The sequence below is a fragment of the Jaculus jaculus genome, chromosome 7 (genome assembly GCF_020740685.1).
Source record: "Jaculus jaculus isolate mJacJac1 chromosome 7, mJacJac1.mat.Y.cur, whole genome shotgun sequence".
Classification (NCBI taxonomy): domain Eukaryota; kingdom Metazoa; phylum Chordata; class Mammalia; order Rodentia; family Dipodidae; genus Jaculus; species Jaculus jaculus.
The window spans coordinates 28,961,533-28,978,737 of NC_059108.1; the positions used below are offsets into that span (position 1 = coordinate 28,961,533).

General features: G+C 38.1%; 1 protein-coding gene across 1 annotated transcript in view; it reads right to left on the minus strand.

Annotated features, from left to right (window-relative positions):
* Positions 1 to 2,704: 2,704 nt before the first annotated feature.
* Positions 2,705 to 17,205, minus strand: part of Fgf9 (fibroblast growth factor 9) — a 49,741-nt gene continuing 35,240 nt past the window's right edge. The window contains exon 3 of the mRNA XM_004670541.2: positions 2,705 to 3,514. Within this exon, the coding sequence (XP_004670598.1) occupies positions 3,269 to 3,514 (246 nt within the window). The 3' untranslated portion in view covers positions 2,705 to 3,268. The remainder of the gene's footprint in view (positions 3,515 to 17,205) is intronic.

A 17,205-nucleotide genomic window follows, 5' to 3' on the forward strand; every position in this document is an offset into this window, starting at 1 on the left:
CTGCTGTGCATTCATAAATCTTCATCCCAGAGGCTCCTCATTTCTTCAAGGACTGCTAGAAGGAAAGATGCAAATGTGTTTGTTCCTCCCCGTCCCTCATGCTTGCTTGCTCCCTCAACACATATTCAAGTCTGTAAGGAGAGAGGAGGTTTTTTTTGTTTGTTTTTGTTTTTAAATTTCACTGGTTCACGTAGGCACAGAGTCTTTAGCACCTCCAAAATGGACATCAAGTAAAAAAAATACCAGTTTTCAAAAGTCTATAATTATATATTTACATATTACATTAAGCCTGTGTATATTTACATACAATTACAGATTATCAAGTAAATAACACAATGTTATAGTGTTAATGAGATGAAATAGAACGAAAACAACACCAACCTAACCCATTCCTTTATCTACCAAACAGGACCTGGCAGGGCAGGTTCCCCAACACTGACCTGGCATATTTTAAATACCGCAAGGGGACACTTGTATGACAGATGGGAAGGTGGGTCGGTCTATGTAAGCTAAGTCTTTGATGGACTATGATGCCAGTGTTGGCACCAACAAGAGTGATTTTGCTATCTGAGTATCAGTTTGTGAAACTGGAATTACCTTTCCAGAGTGGCTTGGGGCTGCAATCCAATGGGCTTTGGTCTCTTGCAGCAAGAACCAGATGCGAACCCAAAAGTTGGAAATGATTCTTCCACCCAACAGGCAAAACTCAGGCAGAAACCCTGAGCCATCTACTTTCCCAGAGAGTCTATTTACATAAATTGCGTAAGCCAATATTTTTTTATTTACAGACCATTACAGTTTATTGTACCAGTTGCCAAAAGCATATAACATTTTGCTTTTCTTTTAAAAAAAATAACAAAATAAAATAATTCCAAAAGTAGAAATTAAAGTAGCATTTTCTAGTAATGCAGGAAGATTTTAGGTTTTTTTCACAATTCTTTTTCATTCTTTCTGGCTGATTATCTGGAGCTACTTTAAGATTACTTTTGGCTGTCTCCTAAAATCAATTTCTTCAACATTAAATATTATAATATGACATTCTAGAAACGTAATTCATCCCTGTGGTCAAATGTTGACTCTTTTAGAAAAAAATAAATAAATGCTTTTTGGAATAACCAAAGCCTGAATCTGTACATATTTTAGCAGCAGCAGAATGTTAATAATAAATAAGAATACTGCATAGAACTGAGTGTAGCTTCTGTTTAGAAGAAAGAGGACATTCTGATCTTTATCATAATTCCACTATTTTACATAGCTTCTGTCCCTCCTTCCAACCTTAGTCTTAGTTCTTCCTTAATGGTCACCAGCAGGAGGTTGCCACCATGTGCTCCCAGTTGGACCACAGACGGCTACATGGATTTGCTCACGACAGGAAGTCGCACACTTCTCCTTCACGACAGCTTTAACTTGCCAGTGACATGATTTTTTCTCCACAGAGAATGTGCATCAGAGCAAAACAAAGCTAGAATATTAAATTTTAAAATTAGGTAAATCTGAACACATTTTTGACTGTCACTTTCAATTTCCTTTTTATAAATTTATAAACTCCTTTTTCTTAAATATTGCTTCAAGAATTTGGCTCTTTTCACTAAGTATGTAGTAAGAAAGTCTCCCTTGCCTCAGGGCAAGTTCCAAAATTATTGCTACCAAATAAATATGTATTCTTATGCTTTTCAGCATAAAATATTATAAAAAGCCTTATAAAAGGTATTCTGTACAGTAACCTCCCCTCTAAAAAAAATGAGCACTTTAGAAGACCATTTTAGAAAACAAGACACAGGCAATGAGTATAATACTTTTGCCCTCAATGAAATTATTGATAAAGATTTATTAATTTCATATTGCAAGTTTTACTTGAAGAATGCAAGCCCCATGTAATTATGGCAGTTCACACCCAAAACAATTTTCCATAAAAGATGTGATAATGACCCTTAGGGGACTTGCATAATTTCATATCTAGTAGCCAAGTGCACAAACAAAAAATTTATAAGAATGATTTTGTTATCTTGTTATCTGATTTTTGTCTTAAAAATAATGAAATCTGTGCTATGTATGCTTAGTTTTTTTTTTCTCTAAAATTCTTGTTTGAGAATTTTAGACGAGTACATGTTTGGTGTCCATCCTATTGTTCTGGAGATGGGCTAAAATAAAAAGCATAGTTATTGTTTGGCTTTGGTATATTCTGTGATAGACTTAACCAAGTAAGATATCTACCAACCCTCATGTGTTCCACCCACGAAGCTTCACTGAGAGTCACTTATGAGAGAGGAAAATTACAGACACAGGGTGAAAGGTTGAGACCCAGTTTCTCTTTAATCCTCTGGGGTAAGCTATGAGACAAGCAGTCTGAAGAGAATACTCAGTGTCATGAGCAATGTGCAGAAGTTTACAATAATACGGGCATAAAATAGATTGTCGCCTTTAGTACATTAGGGTCATTAGAATTTCCATATACCTACTTGCACAAATTTACCACAGGTTCATAGTGGACTTTGCCATTTAATGCTTACAGAGCCTAAAGCTTCCAAAATGCCTATCTGGCCTGTACATATTTCATTAAAAATAAACTCTATATAATAAATAAATATATAAAATAAATAAAATGTTGCCTTTGGAATTTCTATAAATAAATTTAACCATTGTTTTTCTTTTTTCCTTTTTTTTTTCCTTTTTTCTTTTTTCTGTTTCTTTTTTTTTTTTTTTTTTTAAACTAAGAGGTCTTTGCTTTAAGTTCACTGGGATGATACCAGTGAGAATGAACTGAAAAGGTCTTTTAAGTAAGACTGCACCCTCCATGCCTTTGGAAATGCAGTGTTCCCTTGCGCAGGCCACCAGCCAAAAATCCTGATGAGTCGAAGAATGGCAGCTGTGCTGATATAGGATGAAGTTCAACTGACCAAAAATGTAAAAGCATGTCTATTTCCCAGCATGCATCGGGCGTTGTCCATTTTGCTCTCATAGCTCTCTCTGATCTCCCCAGCTACTTGACCATTCACACACTCACACCATCTCACTCAGCCTCTTCCCCCCCACCCTTTTTCACAATAAATCAAGCAAGTGGCCCCAGGCGGCCCTCCAGGAGGACCAGCCTCTAAGTGCAGAGCAAAATTGGCATGTTCCCATCCAAGCTTCCATCATACATATGCATGCGACAAAGTTTGGCAACAGTGGAGCTGAGGTGATGACACAGCTAATCAATAGGAACCCACCGCGGGAAACCATTTATAGTGGTTACTTTTTAAGGGCTCAAGTGAAGACATTGTCTTTGTCAACTTTGGCTTAGAATATCCTTATATAGTTCTGGTACTTTGTCAGGGTCCACTGGTCTAGGTAAAAAATGTGTGAATTTCTGGTGCCGTTTAGTCCTGGTTCCTTCTCTTGGAGTCCCGTCTTTATTTAATGCAACATAGTACCTCCTTCCAGTGTCCACATGTTTATACAGGTTCGATGAGTAGGTGTTATACCAATTTTCTTCAAATTGTTCTCTGAATACACACTCTTGAGTCAGTTTTTCCTGTTTAAAAAAAAAAGGAAATAAATAAATTGTAAAGTTGCTACTCTCTATATTCAAAGCAATATTCCATTGGTAACACATAACACATTGAAAAGCCCTATGTAAAAAGTTCAGGGGCATGCTGGAGAGATGGCTTAGCAATTAAGGCAGATAGACCTAAGAACCCAGGTTCGACTCCCCAAGACCCATGTAAGCCAAATGCACATGGAGATGCAGCATCTGGAGTTCGTTTGCAATAGCACACGTTCTCTCTCTCTCTCTTTCTCTCTCTCTCTCTCTCTCTCCCTCTCTCTCTCTCTCTCTCTCTCTCCCTCTCTTTAATAAATAAATAAATAAAAGATTTTTTAAGTTCTTTAAGTTTAAAAAATAAAATATTTTTAAAGCTAGAGAGATGGCTCAGAGGTTAAAGGCATTTGCTTGCAAAGCCCAAGACGTGGGGTCAATCCACCAGGAGTTCATTTGCAGTGGCCCTAGGCCCTGGGGTACCCATTCTCTTTCCCTTTCCCTTTCCCTTTCCCTTTCTCCCTCTCTCTCTCTCTCTCTCTCTCTCTTTCTCTCTCTCTCTCTCTCTCTGTCTCTCTCTCTCTGTCCCTCTGTCTCTCTCTCCTTGAAAATAAATAAAGTTAAAAAGTTTTAGACCATAAATGTTTCCATTTTTATTGTTTTCATATTTTGGAACAGTTGCATATCTAGGGTATCTAGATATTGCACATCTAGAGACATCTAGGGTATGTTTCCTGTATATTTTATTTATGTTTCAAATATACCTTATACACAAAGCCTGAAAGTTCTTTTCCATATTTTTTATGAATTTTCTACTTATGGCATCAATGTTGATATTGAAAACTCTTTTCTATTTGGGGACATTTCAGAGTTTAGGCTTCTAAACTATGGATGCTAAACCTATATAAACCTAATAGAAAATACTATATTTTTAACCAATTTTAACTACTTTAATGCATTTTGCCAAAACTGCTTTACTCTCAATCTAATGTCATTCTGGCTTCTTATTCATAATTATTAAAGCACAAAGAAGTCTAGACATTTTTTAATATGGAAAAAATCAAAATAATTTTAAGACAACTGAAAGCCCCCCAAATAACACACTATTATTACACTTGTTTGCTTTTCACAGTGTAGTCATCACAAATGATAAATGTTAACAGGCAAAGTCAGGAAAAATGAGGAACATTGATAAATATAAAATTTAATATTAAAGGCATTCAATCTACTGACAGTATACTACATTTCCTAGTCAGTCTCTGCCATGTGCCAATCACTATAATCAAAATATAACTGACATGCCACATCATTCTCAATTTCACTACAGACCTGGGAAGGTGATGATCTTGGGAGGAATTTACTGGAGTCAAAGCTCTGAGATTTGCCTCATCATTAATACACTTTATAAAACACTTGCTATGGTGACATTAGCAGTGTTATCAGTGATATCGGCTATCTTCTGCCCCATTTAAGTTGTGTGTGTGTGTGTGCATTTTTCAAGCTTCAAGGTACACTGGAGTCACCTGAAATGTTTCCAAACTTGACTAGATAAGCCTCTACCCTATAAAATTCTGATCCAAAAATTCAAAACATAGCTGGTTTTAACAGGCCCTACGAGAATTCTGAAGCAGATCATCATCAATTCACATTTTAAAATATTCGTTATGCTTTAGTACTCTCAGAGGACTGGCTTCAAGACCCTCCCATTTCCAGGGAAACAATACCTGTGGATGTTCAAGTCCCTTTAAATAAAAATGGAATATTTACATAAAGCCTACACATATCCTTTGCAGGCTTTAAGTCATCTCTAGATGACTCATAATGTCAAACAAATAGTTGTACAGTACTATTTACAATGCAGCTCCTAGAAGTGTGAGTTGTAACTCCCACTGAATGTGGGGGTCATGAACAGTTTGTCAACAGCAAAAGGTTTCTGAATGTGGAACAACAAAAAATTAATTCAAAATCAAATGCATAATGAATCCTGGGTGTTGCTGGCACTGCTAGTCCATGTTGCATGGCAAAAGCTTCACTGCAGCCTTGGTTCTTGTGTGTATGTGTGTGCATATGAGTCTGTGTCTTTTGTGTGTGTTTATATGTGTGTGTGCATGTCTATAAATGCATGTGCCCATATGTGTGCTGGCAGAGATTGATGTCATGTGATTTCCTCAATTACTTTCCACTATAATTTTTTTGTTTTTATTTGTATTTATTTGTTTAAGAGTGACAGACAGAGAGAGAGAATGAGAGAGAGAGGGAGAGAGAGAGAGAATGGGTGCACCAGGGCCTCCAGACACTGCAAATGAACTCCTGACACGTGTGTCCCCCTGTGCATCTGGATGACGTGGGTCCTGAGGGACTGAGCCTCGAACCGTGGTCCTTAGGCTTTGCAGGCAAGCACTCAACCACTAAGCCGTCTCTCCAGCCCTCCACTATAATTTTTGTGTAGGTACTTATGTGTGGTGGGGATGTAACTGCATGTGTGTGTGCCAGTGGTCAAATTGAGGTGTCTTCCTCAGTTGCTCTCCACACTAGTTTTTTAAGACAAGGTCTCACACTGAAACCAAAGATAATGGAGTGAGATAGACTAGCTAGCCAGCAAACCTTTCAGGAACTTCAAGAATGTATGGGCGCTGGGGATCCAAACTCAGGTTCTCATACTTGCATAGCCAGCACTTTACTCACTGATTCATTTCCCAGTACCTCCACCTTACCTTTGAGACAGAATATCTCACTGAACCTGGAGCTAGCCAATTTGGGTAGACCTGCTAGCCAGAAAGCCCCAGGGATCTCCTGTCTCCCCAGTTCTGGGGCAACAAATGCCCATTATCATACCCAGCTTCTACTTGGGTACTGGGGCTCAAACTCAGGTCTTCATGCTTGCATACCAAGCACTTTACTCACTGAATTATCTCCCCAGTCCCCAGCCTTGGTTCCGAACATACAATACGTGCACTTTACCATTCACACCACCACACCACATGACAAGACCAAACACTGCCTGAAACACCTCAGTTCAGAGTTGAAACTGCAGTGTTTTTACTGCATTACTAAATTTTCTGCTCAAAAAAAAAAAAAAAAAAAAAACTTATGAAAAGCAAAGACTTTAATATTATCCCCCTGTCATTATTCAGCAATTTCAAATAAGAGTTTGGAAAGATGGCCCAGTGAGTAGAGTGTTTGTTAAACAAGCATGAGTACCTGAGTTCAATTCCCAGCCAGACATGATCACACATGTCTGTAATGTCAGTACCTCAGTGTGAGAGGGCAGAGACAGAGGATCACTGAAGCTCACTGGTCAGCCAGTCTAACTGAAAAACAGAAAGCTACAGGTTCACTTAAAGACTGTCACAGAGAAATAAGGCAGAAGGGTGATAAAGGAAGACATGCAACATCTCCTCTGACCACACATGTGCACACAGGGCACATGGATCAGCATAAACATATAAAGCAGTATATTAAAATCAGCATATCTTTAAGATTGTATTGTGTTAGGAATGTTTGACTTTTTTTAACTGCTGACTTCAGTTTCATAAAACTTGTATTGCTGACTTAAATTTCATAAAAATAAAATTGTTAAGTGAATTTTAGCTTGGGATTGGGACAAGGTTTAAAAAATGTTCTGAAACAGTCTAAACATACTTCTTCCATTCAATACTAAATATATCTGAAGACTAGTAATTCCAACATTGATAATATGAAGATGTCCTGTGTCCAGAAATATCAAATATTCAGCCAAGATTTAATTCTTTTTAAGTCTTTTCATTTACACGTGATGTATGTGTATATACTTGTGGGAGTCGCAGGTTTACAGAGGAAGCACCTTTAAACACTAAGCCCCAGCCCAAGATGTAACTCCTTACATTAAAAATAATCAAGCACTGGAGCTGGAGAGACGGCTCAGCAGTTAAGGTACCTGCCTACAGAGCCTAACAACCTGAGTTTGATTCCCCAGAACCTGCATAAAGCCGGATGCACTAAGTAATGCATACATCTGGAGTCCATTTACAGTGGCTAGAGAATGGTGCACCCATTCTCTCTGTCTCTCTTCTATCACTCTTGCAAGTAAATTAATAAAAATATTTTTAGATCTACCATATGACCCAGCTATAGCACTCCTAGGCATATATCCAAAGGACTCATCTCATTTCCTTAGAAGTACATGCTCAACCATGTTTATTGCTACTCAATTTATAATAGCTGGGAAATGGAACCAGCCTAGATGTCCCTCAACAGATGAGTGGATAATGAAGATGTGGTACATTTATACAATGGAGTTCTACTCAGCGGTAAAGAAAAATGAAGTTATGAAATTTGCAGAAAAATGGATGGACCTGGAAAGTATTATACTAAGTCAGGTAACCCAGGCCCAGAAAGCCAAGCGCCACATGTTCTCTCTCATATGGGGATCCTAGCTACAGATGACTGGGCTTCTGTGTGAGAATGAAAATACTTAGTAGCAGAGGCCAGTAAGTTGAAAAGGAGACATAAAGGGTGGAGAAAGGAAGGGAGGAGGATACTTAATAGGTTGATATTGTATATATGTAATTACAATGATTGTAATGGGGAGGTAATATGATGGAGAATGGAATTTCAAACGGGAAAGTGTGGGGGTGGGGAGGGAGGGAATTACCATGGGATATATTTTATAATCATGGAAAATGTTAATAAAAATTAAAAAAAAATATTTTTAAAAAGCATATCCATCATATTAGCAGAGCTTACTTTCTTTAATAAATACTGGAATTATGTGTGCCAAGGAATTGTTTTAAGACAAATTTCTTTATAATTTATTATCAATAGACACTGGATTTGTATACCTATTTGATATATCTTTGTTTCTGGTCTCATGTAAAAATTCCTTAGACACAAGTGATCATGAGTGGAAAGGTTTAAGAAGCCCTGGTTTATGAACTACAGACAATAAAAATATCATGTTTGGGGAGGATATAACTTCTGTTTTTCAATCCATGGTTGGTTGAATCCCCAGTATACAACATATGGGTCAAGAGATCATGCTTCTGAGAATGAAAATACTTAGTAGCAGAGGCCAGTAAGTTGAAAAGGAGACATAAAGGGTGGAGAAAGGAAGGGAGGAGGATACTTAATAGGTTGATATTGTATATATGTAATTACAATGATTGTAATGGGGAAGTAATATGATGGAGAATGGAATTTCAAACGGGAAAGTGTGGGGGTGGGGAGGGAGGGAATTACCATGGGATATATTTTATAATCATGAAAAATGCTAATAAAAATTTAAAAAAATAAATAAATAAAGTAAATAAACAGAAAAAAAAAAAAAGAGATCATGCTTCCATCATGACTGACAGAATCTTCCTGAATAAAGAAAATTCAAAACCAATAGTATGACACTCCTAGCTCCTTGAATTTAGTCAGGTAGTAAAAGGGCCCTCTGGTTTCTAATGGCACATATGCAGATACACAGATGCTAGGAAGAAAGCTGTTCTTGGATTCACATTCCCAGAGGAAGAAAAATTCCCTGTCTTCCTGTCTGTCTTCTGTTTCCCCTCCCCCTAAGCTATATAGAAACTGGGGTTTCATTTAACCCCACAGTATGGGACTCCTGCAGTCATGTTCCTCATGACTGGAAATAGTATATTCATCATATGTCAAAGCACATCTGGGCTGATGTGAATGTACTAAAGCTGACCTGACCCCTGAAGAAGATTTCAATTAAAACCTTTAAAATCCACAGATGGGTCATTCCAAAATAAAACTTTTAATATTTTTACTTTTTAAAAAATAATTACTTTCCTTTTGTCCATCTTGCACCTTGCATAAGTAGAAAAGGCAATACCCCATGATCCACGGATTCAGTGAAGCACAGGTGAAAGATATTTGGAATACAAGTTCCACTGGTAGTCAACATGTACCGATTTTTTTTGTCATTGTCCCCTAAACAATAGAGTATAACAGCTTATAGCATTTACATTGAGCTGAGTATTTTAAGTTCTATAAAGGTAATCTGAAGTCTGTAGGAGGATGCAGGTTCTTTGCAAAACTGTCATTTTGTATAAGGTACTTGAGCATCAACAGATTATCTAAGGGGAACTAAGAACCAACCTCCTATTGATAGTGAGAGGCAACTGTCATCAAGTACAGATAGGGGCGTTTGACACTCTTCCATTTCTGTTATTCAGAACTAGAGAGGTGACAGGAAACTTTATACATCACCAAAATATTGCTGCCCTTTTACAAGATATAGTTGAGAACACGATTTAATACCCTGAATTCAGGGAGAGCAGATGGGCATCATTTCCCATTGCAGTGAATCCAAATAAGCAGAGGAAAAGAGGACAGAATTTGACAAAGTCAACCAACCCAACATGCAGCTGGCCTTTCCTCATCTCATTCTTAAGCTAAAGGTGTAAGACATACTCCACAGCTCCTGAGGGCTGGCGCTGCCTCATAAATGCTCTTCAGAGTGGCCAAAAGCACTGAGCAAGGTTTTTGTGGTGATGAGGACTGAACCTAAGAACTTGTGCATGGCAGGCAAGTACTCTACCACTGAGCTACCACCCCAGCCCTTAGGTTTTAGCAAAATGTGATCTCACAGGACAAACTTTTGCTATGTTTATTGAAAAAGAGAATGTACAAAGAAAATCTAATGCAGTGGACAAGACCAAAAAAATAATAATGATGATAATGGGGAAAGGTTAAGTCACTGATGCTGAGTTGATAGGACAAATAGAAGGTGAGCAGTTATCCACAGCTCCACCTGAAGACTTGCTGCTCCCACTGGCAAAGGCAGGAGAAGCTCGACTCTATGGGGGTATGGGAAGCAAGCAGAGGGGCGACCTTCCACTCTCACTGCACGTAAATCTAGAAGGGCTTTCTGGGGAAACATAGCATACTCTGCACTGAGGAGACTGTCAAGTGCAATTATTTCCTTCTCATCTCTATTCAAGCCCACAAAACAAATGACAAAAAAAAAAAGTATATTAAAGCTATGACTGGCTATTTCAGTCTACTTCCATCTGCATTAGTCTCCTCTCAAGCAAGTTTATTCCTGGCTAAAAATGGCTGCCTAGATATGTCTGGGATTCAATTTCAGTGGCTGGAGGCCCTGGTGTGACAATTTTCTCTCTCTCTCTCATAAAATATGGTTGCCTTGAGCTTGCTATAATTCAGTAGATTTTCTATATGAATATGTTCATTTATTTTTATCATTAATAAAATGAACTGAGAATAGAATTGGATGCTGAACCATCTGCTCTACAAAGAAGGTGGGGTGGGAAACAGATTCAAATGAAGGGTTCTTTTCTCCACAGGAAATTACATCACCTGACAAACATTACAAAGTAAGTCTTTAAAAATGTAGGATGATTTCTCCTCCTTTGGGGGCCATGAGTCAGGAAGTAGCTTATGTTTCCTTGGCTTCCAAGCATCCATCCAGCAGAAGGCCTCTCTTGGATCAGAAATGGATCCACAGGAACATCATTAGAAAAGAGCTAGTTCACCCCCTCAGAAAGGTCTGCTTCTGCAGCCAGAAGCCTGCTTTCATTGCAACCTCACTTGCTGGAGGACATGTACAACCATGTCCCTCTCCAGCTCTCAGGAGCCTCATCTTTCAACATGTTATTCCAGAACCAAAAATCCAAAATGCCCCAAGTTCCAGAAGTTTTGGGACATTATGTCAATAATCAAAAAGTTTATATTGTGCTGGAGAGATGGCTTAGCAGTTAAGCGCTTGCCTGTGAAGCCTAAGGACCCCAGTTCAAGGCTTGATTCCCCAGGACCCATGATAGCCAGATGCACAAGGGGGTGCATGCGTCTGGAGTTCGTTTGCAGTGGCTAGAGGCCCTGGTGTGCCCATTCTCTCTCTCTCTCTCTCTCTCTCTCTCTCTCTCTCTCTCTCTCTCTCTCTCTCCCTCTCTCTCTCTCTCTCTCTCTCTCTCTCTCTCCCTCTCTCTCTCTCTCTCTCTCTCTCCCTTTCTACCCCCCCTCTGTCCGACACTCTCAAATAAATAAAAATAAACAAAAAAGAATTTTAAGTTTCTACTTCAGAGAGCATTTCAAATTCCGTGTAGGTGTATATATATGTGTGTGCATGTACATGTAGGGTAAAGGTTGACATCAGGTACCTTTCTCCATTGCTTTCCCCCTTTTCTTTTACTGAGGCAGGATTTCTCACTTGAACTCAGAGCTTACCAATTCAAGGCCAGTCCAGCTAGCTGGCTTGCCCATAGATCCTCTGTCTCTATCTACCAAGCACTGGGATTACAGGTGGGCTGCCATATCCACTCAGCATTTACCTGGATGCTAGGGATTTGAATTCTGGTCCTCACATTTGCAAGGCAAGTACTTTATCCACTGAGACATCTCCCCAACCCCAGATATTTTGATTAGGGATGTGTATCTGCCAACTGCGTGAAGCAATAAGGCCTGCTAGAGGTGAAGTGATTTGTCCTCATGTACCACAGACCTGTCATTAGTACAGAAGACAAGTAGAAATTTCCAGGGGCCCTATTTGAGCCACTGCTTTCTTAGAATCAGCCCTTCTACTTCTCACTCTTCACTGGCAATCCTTGGGGTTCCTATAGCCACGTTCATTTCTCAAGAGTGGCCAGCCATTGGGGAAGTCACAGGAGGAAATAACTAGTGATCACAGGCCATGTTCAGGAAGTGGGTACAGCAAGTCTTCTCAGAATCATGTACGAAGCATCCATTTGTCTTTACTCCAGTATGATTTGTGTGTATGTGTGTGTGTGTGTGTGTGTGTGTGTGTGTGTACATGTTCATGCTTGTGCTGTATGCATGCCTGTGTGTATGAGTATGGAAACATACATGCCACAGCACACATATGAAGAAGGTCAGAGGCCCACTTTTGGGTCAGTCCTTACCTGTCCACCTTGAGTGGAGGCAAGGTTCCTCTGTTTGAATTCTAGCTCTGCTGTTCTTTGCTGAGTTCACCATTAAATTTTCCAGGAAATTCTCTTATCTCTGCCTACCATCTCACCATTAGCAAATATTAGTGTGCTGGGGTTACAGAAGCCTTCCATGGCTTCCAACTTTTTAATGGGGTCTGGGGATCAAACTCAAGTACTCTTGCTTGAATTGCAAGCTCTTTATCCACTGAGCCATCTCCCACTCCCTTCAATATGTAATTTTAAGCAAACAGAACACATTTTGCAGGAGAAAGAGACAGGAAAAGAAAACAGAAAGCAGGAAGTATGAACAATTCTATATGGCTCAGGTATAAGCATCTACAATGTTTAAGAAAAAAATAATCAGACATTTTTTTAAGACTATGGAAACCTCATTAAAAATAAGGGGATGAATCAGGCATGGTGGCACACACCTTTAGTTCCAGCACTCAGGAAGCAGAGGTAGGAGGATCACTGTGAGTTCAAGGCCAGCCTGGGACTACAGAGTGAATCCCAGGTCAGCCTGGGCTAGTGAGACCCTACTTCAAATAATCATAATAATAATTAATAATAATAATAATGAAATGGAGGAGAGGAAAGGAGAAGGGTTAACCAAAACTAAGGACATTATGAAAAGGCCATAGGTTAATGTACTTCTTTGTTATATAATTTTTAAAAATTAAGATGTTATAAAAGTTTGGGCAAGAACTCCCTGCAGAAGTGGACAGAGCTACTCTCTGAAGCCATAGGTTGTTGCCGGAAAGCCCCACTACAAAGGTGGGATACCTCTCAGTGAGCTGTTGGTCATGGAGGTCCCCAAAATAATCTAAGCTATTGCCAATGCTCTTGGTTTCTCACTAGAACTAGATGGCAAAACCCTCTACTGCTGAAGACATCACAAGTGTTATTTGCACACTGAGAAATCAAGCTAGGCCTGAGCTAGAAGCCTCCTCCCTGCTGGCTAACTGCCATTGCCATAATGTGGGAAACACTGTGAGAGCTGCTACACAACTGACTAGCCAGACAGCATGGTACTACTGGTGCAATAGTGATATGACTGTTATGGGATAACCAAATGCTTTCTAATTAGCTTTGAGGACTGCTCCACAAGAGCTAATCTATGTCTGGTACTGAATATTTAGTCAAAAGCCTCTGGCTGAGAAGATAATAGACCCTGGGAAAAGAGGGGAAGCTACTACTGTGATATGATGACATGGATATGATGCTGTCATCAAATTGCCTCTTAAAAACTTATATTTGCGTCCATACATTGATGCTGCTCTCACTGGTGACCAGAGGCTTCTTTTTGTAAAAGATGGTGTATACTAGGGAGACTCAAAACTCACTAAAAGACTGAGAGTAAGAGGTTGTTGGGTGCTCAGCACTAAATGAAATCTCTAGCTCAACTAGAACAGGAGGAATGTGAGAGCCAGAGGATGAGAAGGAGTGCTTCTGGAATATACTCCAAACAAAATGTAGCCATCGCATTCACAACCTCATAATGTCTGTTGGTTCTAGTTATCTCCACAATACCTGAACAATATTGAGCCCACATTTCAACATGGATGAAGGATGAGAGTCAAGAAAAGACATCAAAATAGAAGAGGGGCTAATTGGAAAGAATAAGGGGTTCAGTGGAAAAGGGGGGGAAAGAAGGTAATAGGAAGAGATATGATCAAATTATTTATGTATGAAAATTCTCAATAAAAGATAAAAATAATGAAAGGTAAGCTAAAAAATGGAACTAACCTTTTCATTGTTGGGCTAAAGTGGCTCTTTTTCCCACACAGGCTATTTTGGTATCATTTATACACTCTTAACTTTCTAGATATTCCAGAAAACATAGCAACTTGTTCAATTTTAAAACAGTATTACCACCCAGCATTTTTCATGATGTTTAGAAATTCAAATGCTTTCAGACACAGGAGGACTCTACAGCTTCACTTAAGTGAGATTACACTGACATTACATCACAAAACCAATAGTGCATTACAACTCCTGAGATTATATCAATTATGCCACTCTTACAGGTTTGCATACCATACAATTTTAAATTATCATTGAACTTTGAAGACATTAGTTTCTTATACCACATATTTATCTCAAATAATTTCTCCCTTTCACTATATCAAGGAACAATCTTTATTTTAGAGGCAGAATAGCAAAGTTTAAAGTATCAAGCATTCTATGGTTATGCCAGTTATGAATAATTGAACATTAAGATAATGCAAAAAAGTTAATTTATGCATTTCTATTTCAAATTATTTTAATTAAAAATAAATAGATAAATGCGAATTGGAATACCAAAGAAACTATTAGGTTGTCTTCTTATGTATGTGCACAGAGGCAGCGTGGGCTTCAGATAGACTATACATTTTAGAATTACAGCACTCAGATGTTTAAAAGCTCACCACATGTTTCCAATGCACACAGTTTATAGAGTATTCCACTATAAAGTGATCAATTCTTGTTTTATTGTATTTCCATGTTTTAAATTTCTTGATATTATTTAACTATAGCTGTTTATGGAATACCTATCTTTGAACTGTTGGATTTTATCACTAGACTTGGGTGGAGAATGTGGATTTAATTCAAAAGTCTACTAAAGCCCATGCTTGGAAACAAAATCTGGTCAATATTAGCAACTATGGAAACCTCTTTTCATTCTATATCATCAAATTCTGAGCAATGGGAAAACTGAAATTAAAACTTCAAAACTTTTACCATTCCTGCTAAAAGCAAAATATAAAATAATAATGTGAAAATTATAGTACAGCCAAGACAATGGCTAGGAATGTTATAAGACATGGACTTACATAGACACTAATTTAAAATATTAGACAATGTGAAAATAGAGATTCCACATAGGCATTATTCACATCTATGCTCATTTAAAAAATAAAATTAAGGTTGTTTCAAATTTCAAGACTCAGTAACAGTTCTCATTGCAAACATACAGACTTGTGTTGTGCTATTTTAAAGTGTGATTTCCATATTAACATATGGCATAGCTTTAACCATGCTATCCAAATGATAGCATTTATTCAACTCAGTGGGCCATTTAAACAGCTCACTGCCACAATATAAGCTACTAGCACAGAAATTCACGACATTAACTGATAGAGTTCACGAACATTTCATGAGTTAATGACTTTGATGAATTCATTCATTCTCATATCCACTGTCTGGTATAGCCATGGTATTTAAACCTCCTTTAACCACAATGACTTGCCCAAATGTATTCTTCCCCATTAATAATCTAGCAGAAAAACCTTAATGAGAGTTGGTACAAGGACCAGGGTGATTAAATATAATGACAAAAGGACCATTAATAAGAAGCCAAGTCTTTTAATTCTTCTTTCCTGGGAAAGATCCCCAACAAGCAAAATAGAGAGACAAGAGGGCACAGCTCTTTTACTAGAAGAGACAGGACAGCATTCGTTCTTATTTTAGTAGAAGGTCCAATCCAGATCCAACCCCTTCAATATGCCTCACCTTAAGTCCCATTTCTCAAAAACTCTTTAAATTCCCCACCATTGCAATGTGCCTCCTGCAATATCCATGCTCCTGGACACTACTCTGGAATGGTGGGAACAATAGAGTTAATTGTATCTAGATCAAGATAATTAGGTAATTTGCATCTTGTCTCTTCAAACTGTATTGCAAACATGCGGTCAGGAGGAATGGGAAGAGGTTGATCATTGGGCTGTAAGTCACAGGGAGGAGGAAGGCATTTTGGTATGCTGTATAGCACACAGTTAAGTGCCTGCATATAAATATATATGCTGTATACTTAAAAAATCCTAAAGGAAGGATATTAATATTTTCACCATAAAAAATAATACATGTTTCAGATAAATATGTATAACCTGATTTAGACATTTCCAAAGGTTTTGAGGGAAAGTTCATTGACAGGGTGCTTGCTAACAGGTACAAGGTCCTAAGTTCAAGCCCAGTGCCATAAAAATAATATAATAAGTAATACGCAATGAAGTATTCATTCTTGTGTTTTTATGTATCATTTAAAAAATAAATTTAAGCCAGGCATGGTAGTGCACACATGTGGTCCCAACTACTAATAAGGTGAGAGGATAGCTTCAGCCAGGAGTTCAAGGTCACCCCAGGCAACAAAGTAAGAGACTGTCTCAAAATATTGAATTAATTAATTAAATAATTTAAATAAAATTTAAATGTTTAGATTAGATATAGTTTTAATCCTTTACAGCATCAATTAAGAATGTCTATATTCTTTACTTCAAAAAAGAAAAGAAGAAAACAGAAAATGTGTTCTCTCCATAACCTGGTTTACTTAAGTATTTGGGGAGAAAATAAAAACTTAATCTAAATCTTGATACACGCAAGCACAGAGTCAAGCATGCACGTGCTCACACACGCACATCTTCCATGCAGCGTGCTCATCCCCATGGTAGTAAATGTCCTGCCAAGGACAGACCCTGCTAAATAGGACACAGGAGATCTTTCAGAAGCCATCATTAGCAACTGATTATAAAAATGAATCTTTGTTTAGCAAATCACATCAGCTCACAAACTTTCTGCACATTTGCAAAAACGGTATTCACGCAGCTCTCAGTATAATAGAATTTGAATTTAGGAAAGGTCAAGAATTACTTTGAGTAGTTTTGGACTTATGTTACTGCACAGCCAATGTATATTAAATTCTATAAATACACCTACAGGAAAATATCATCCAATTCTTTTAGGATCTTAGAACAAATATGAAATTAAAAAAAGAATCATAAGTCACATTTCTTACCATACATCTAGTAAGAGTAGTGA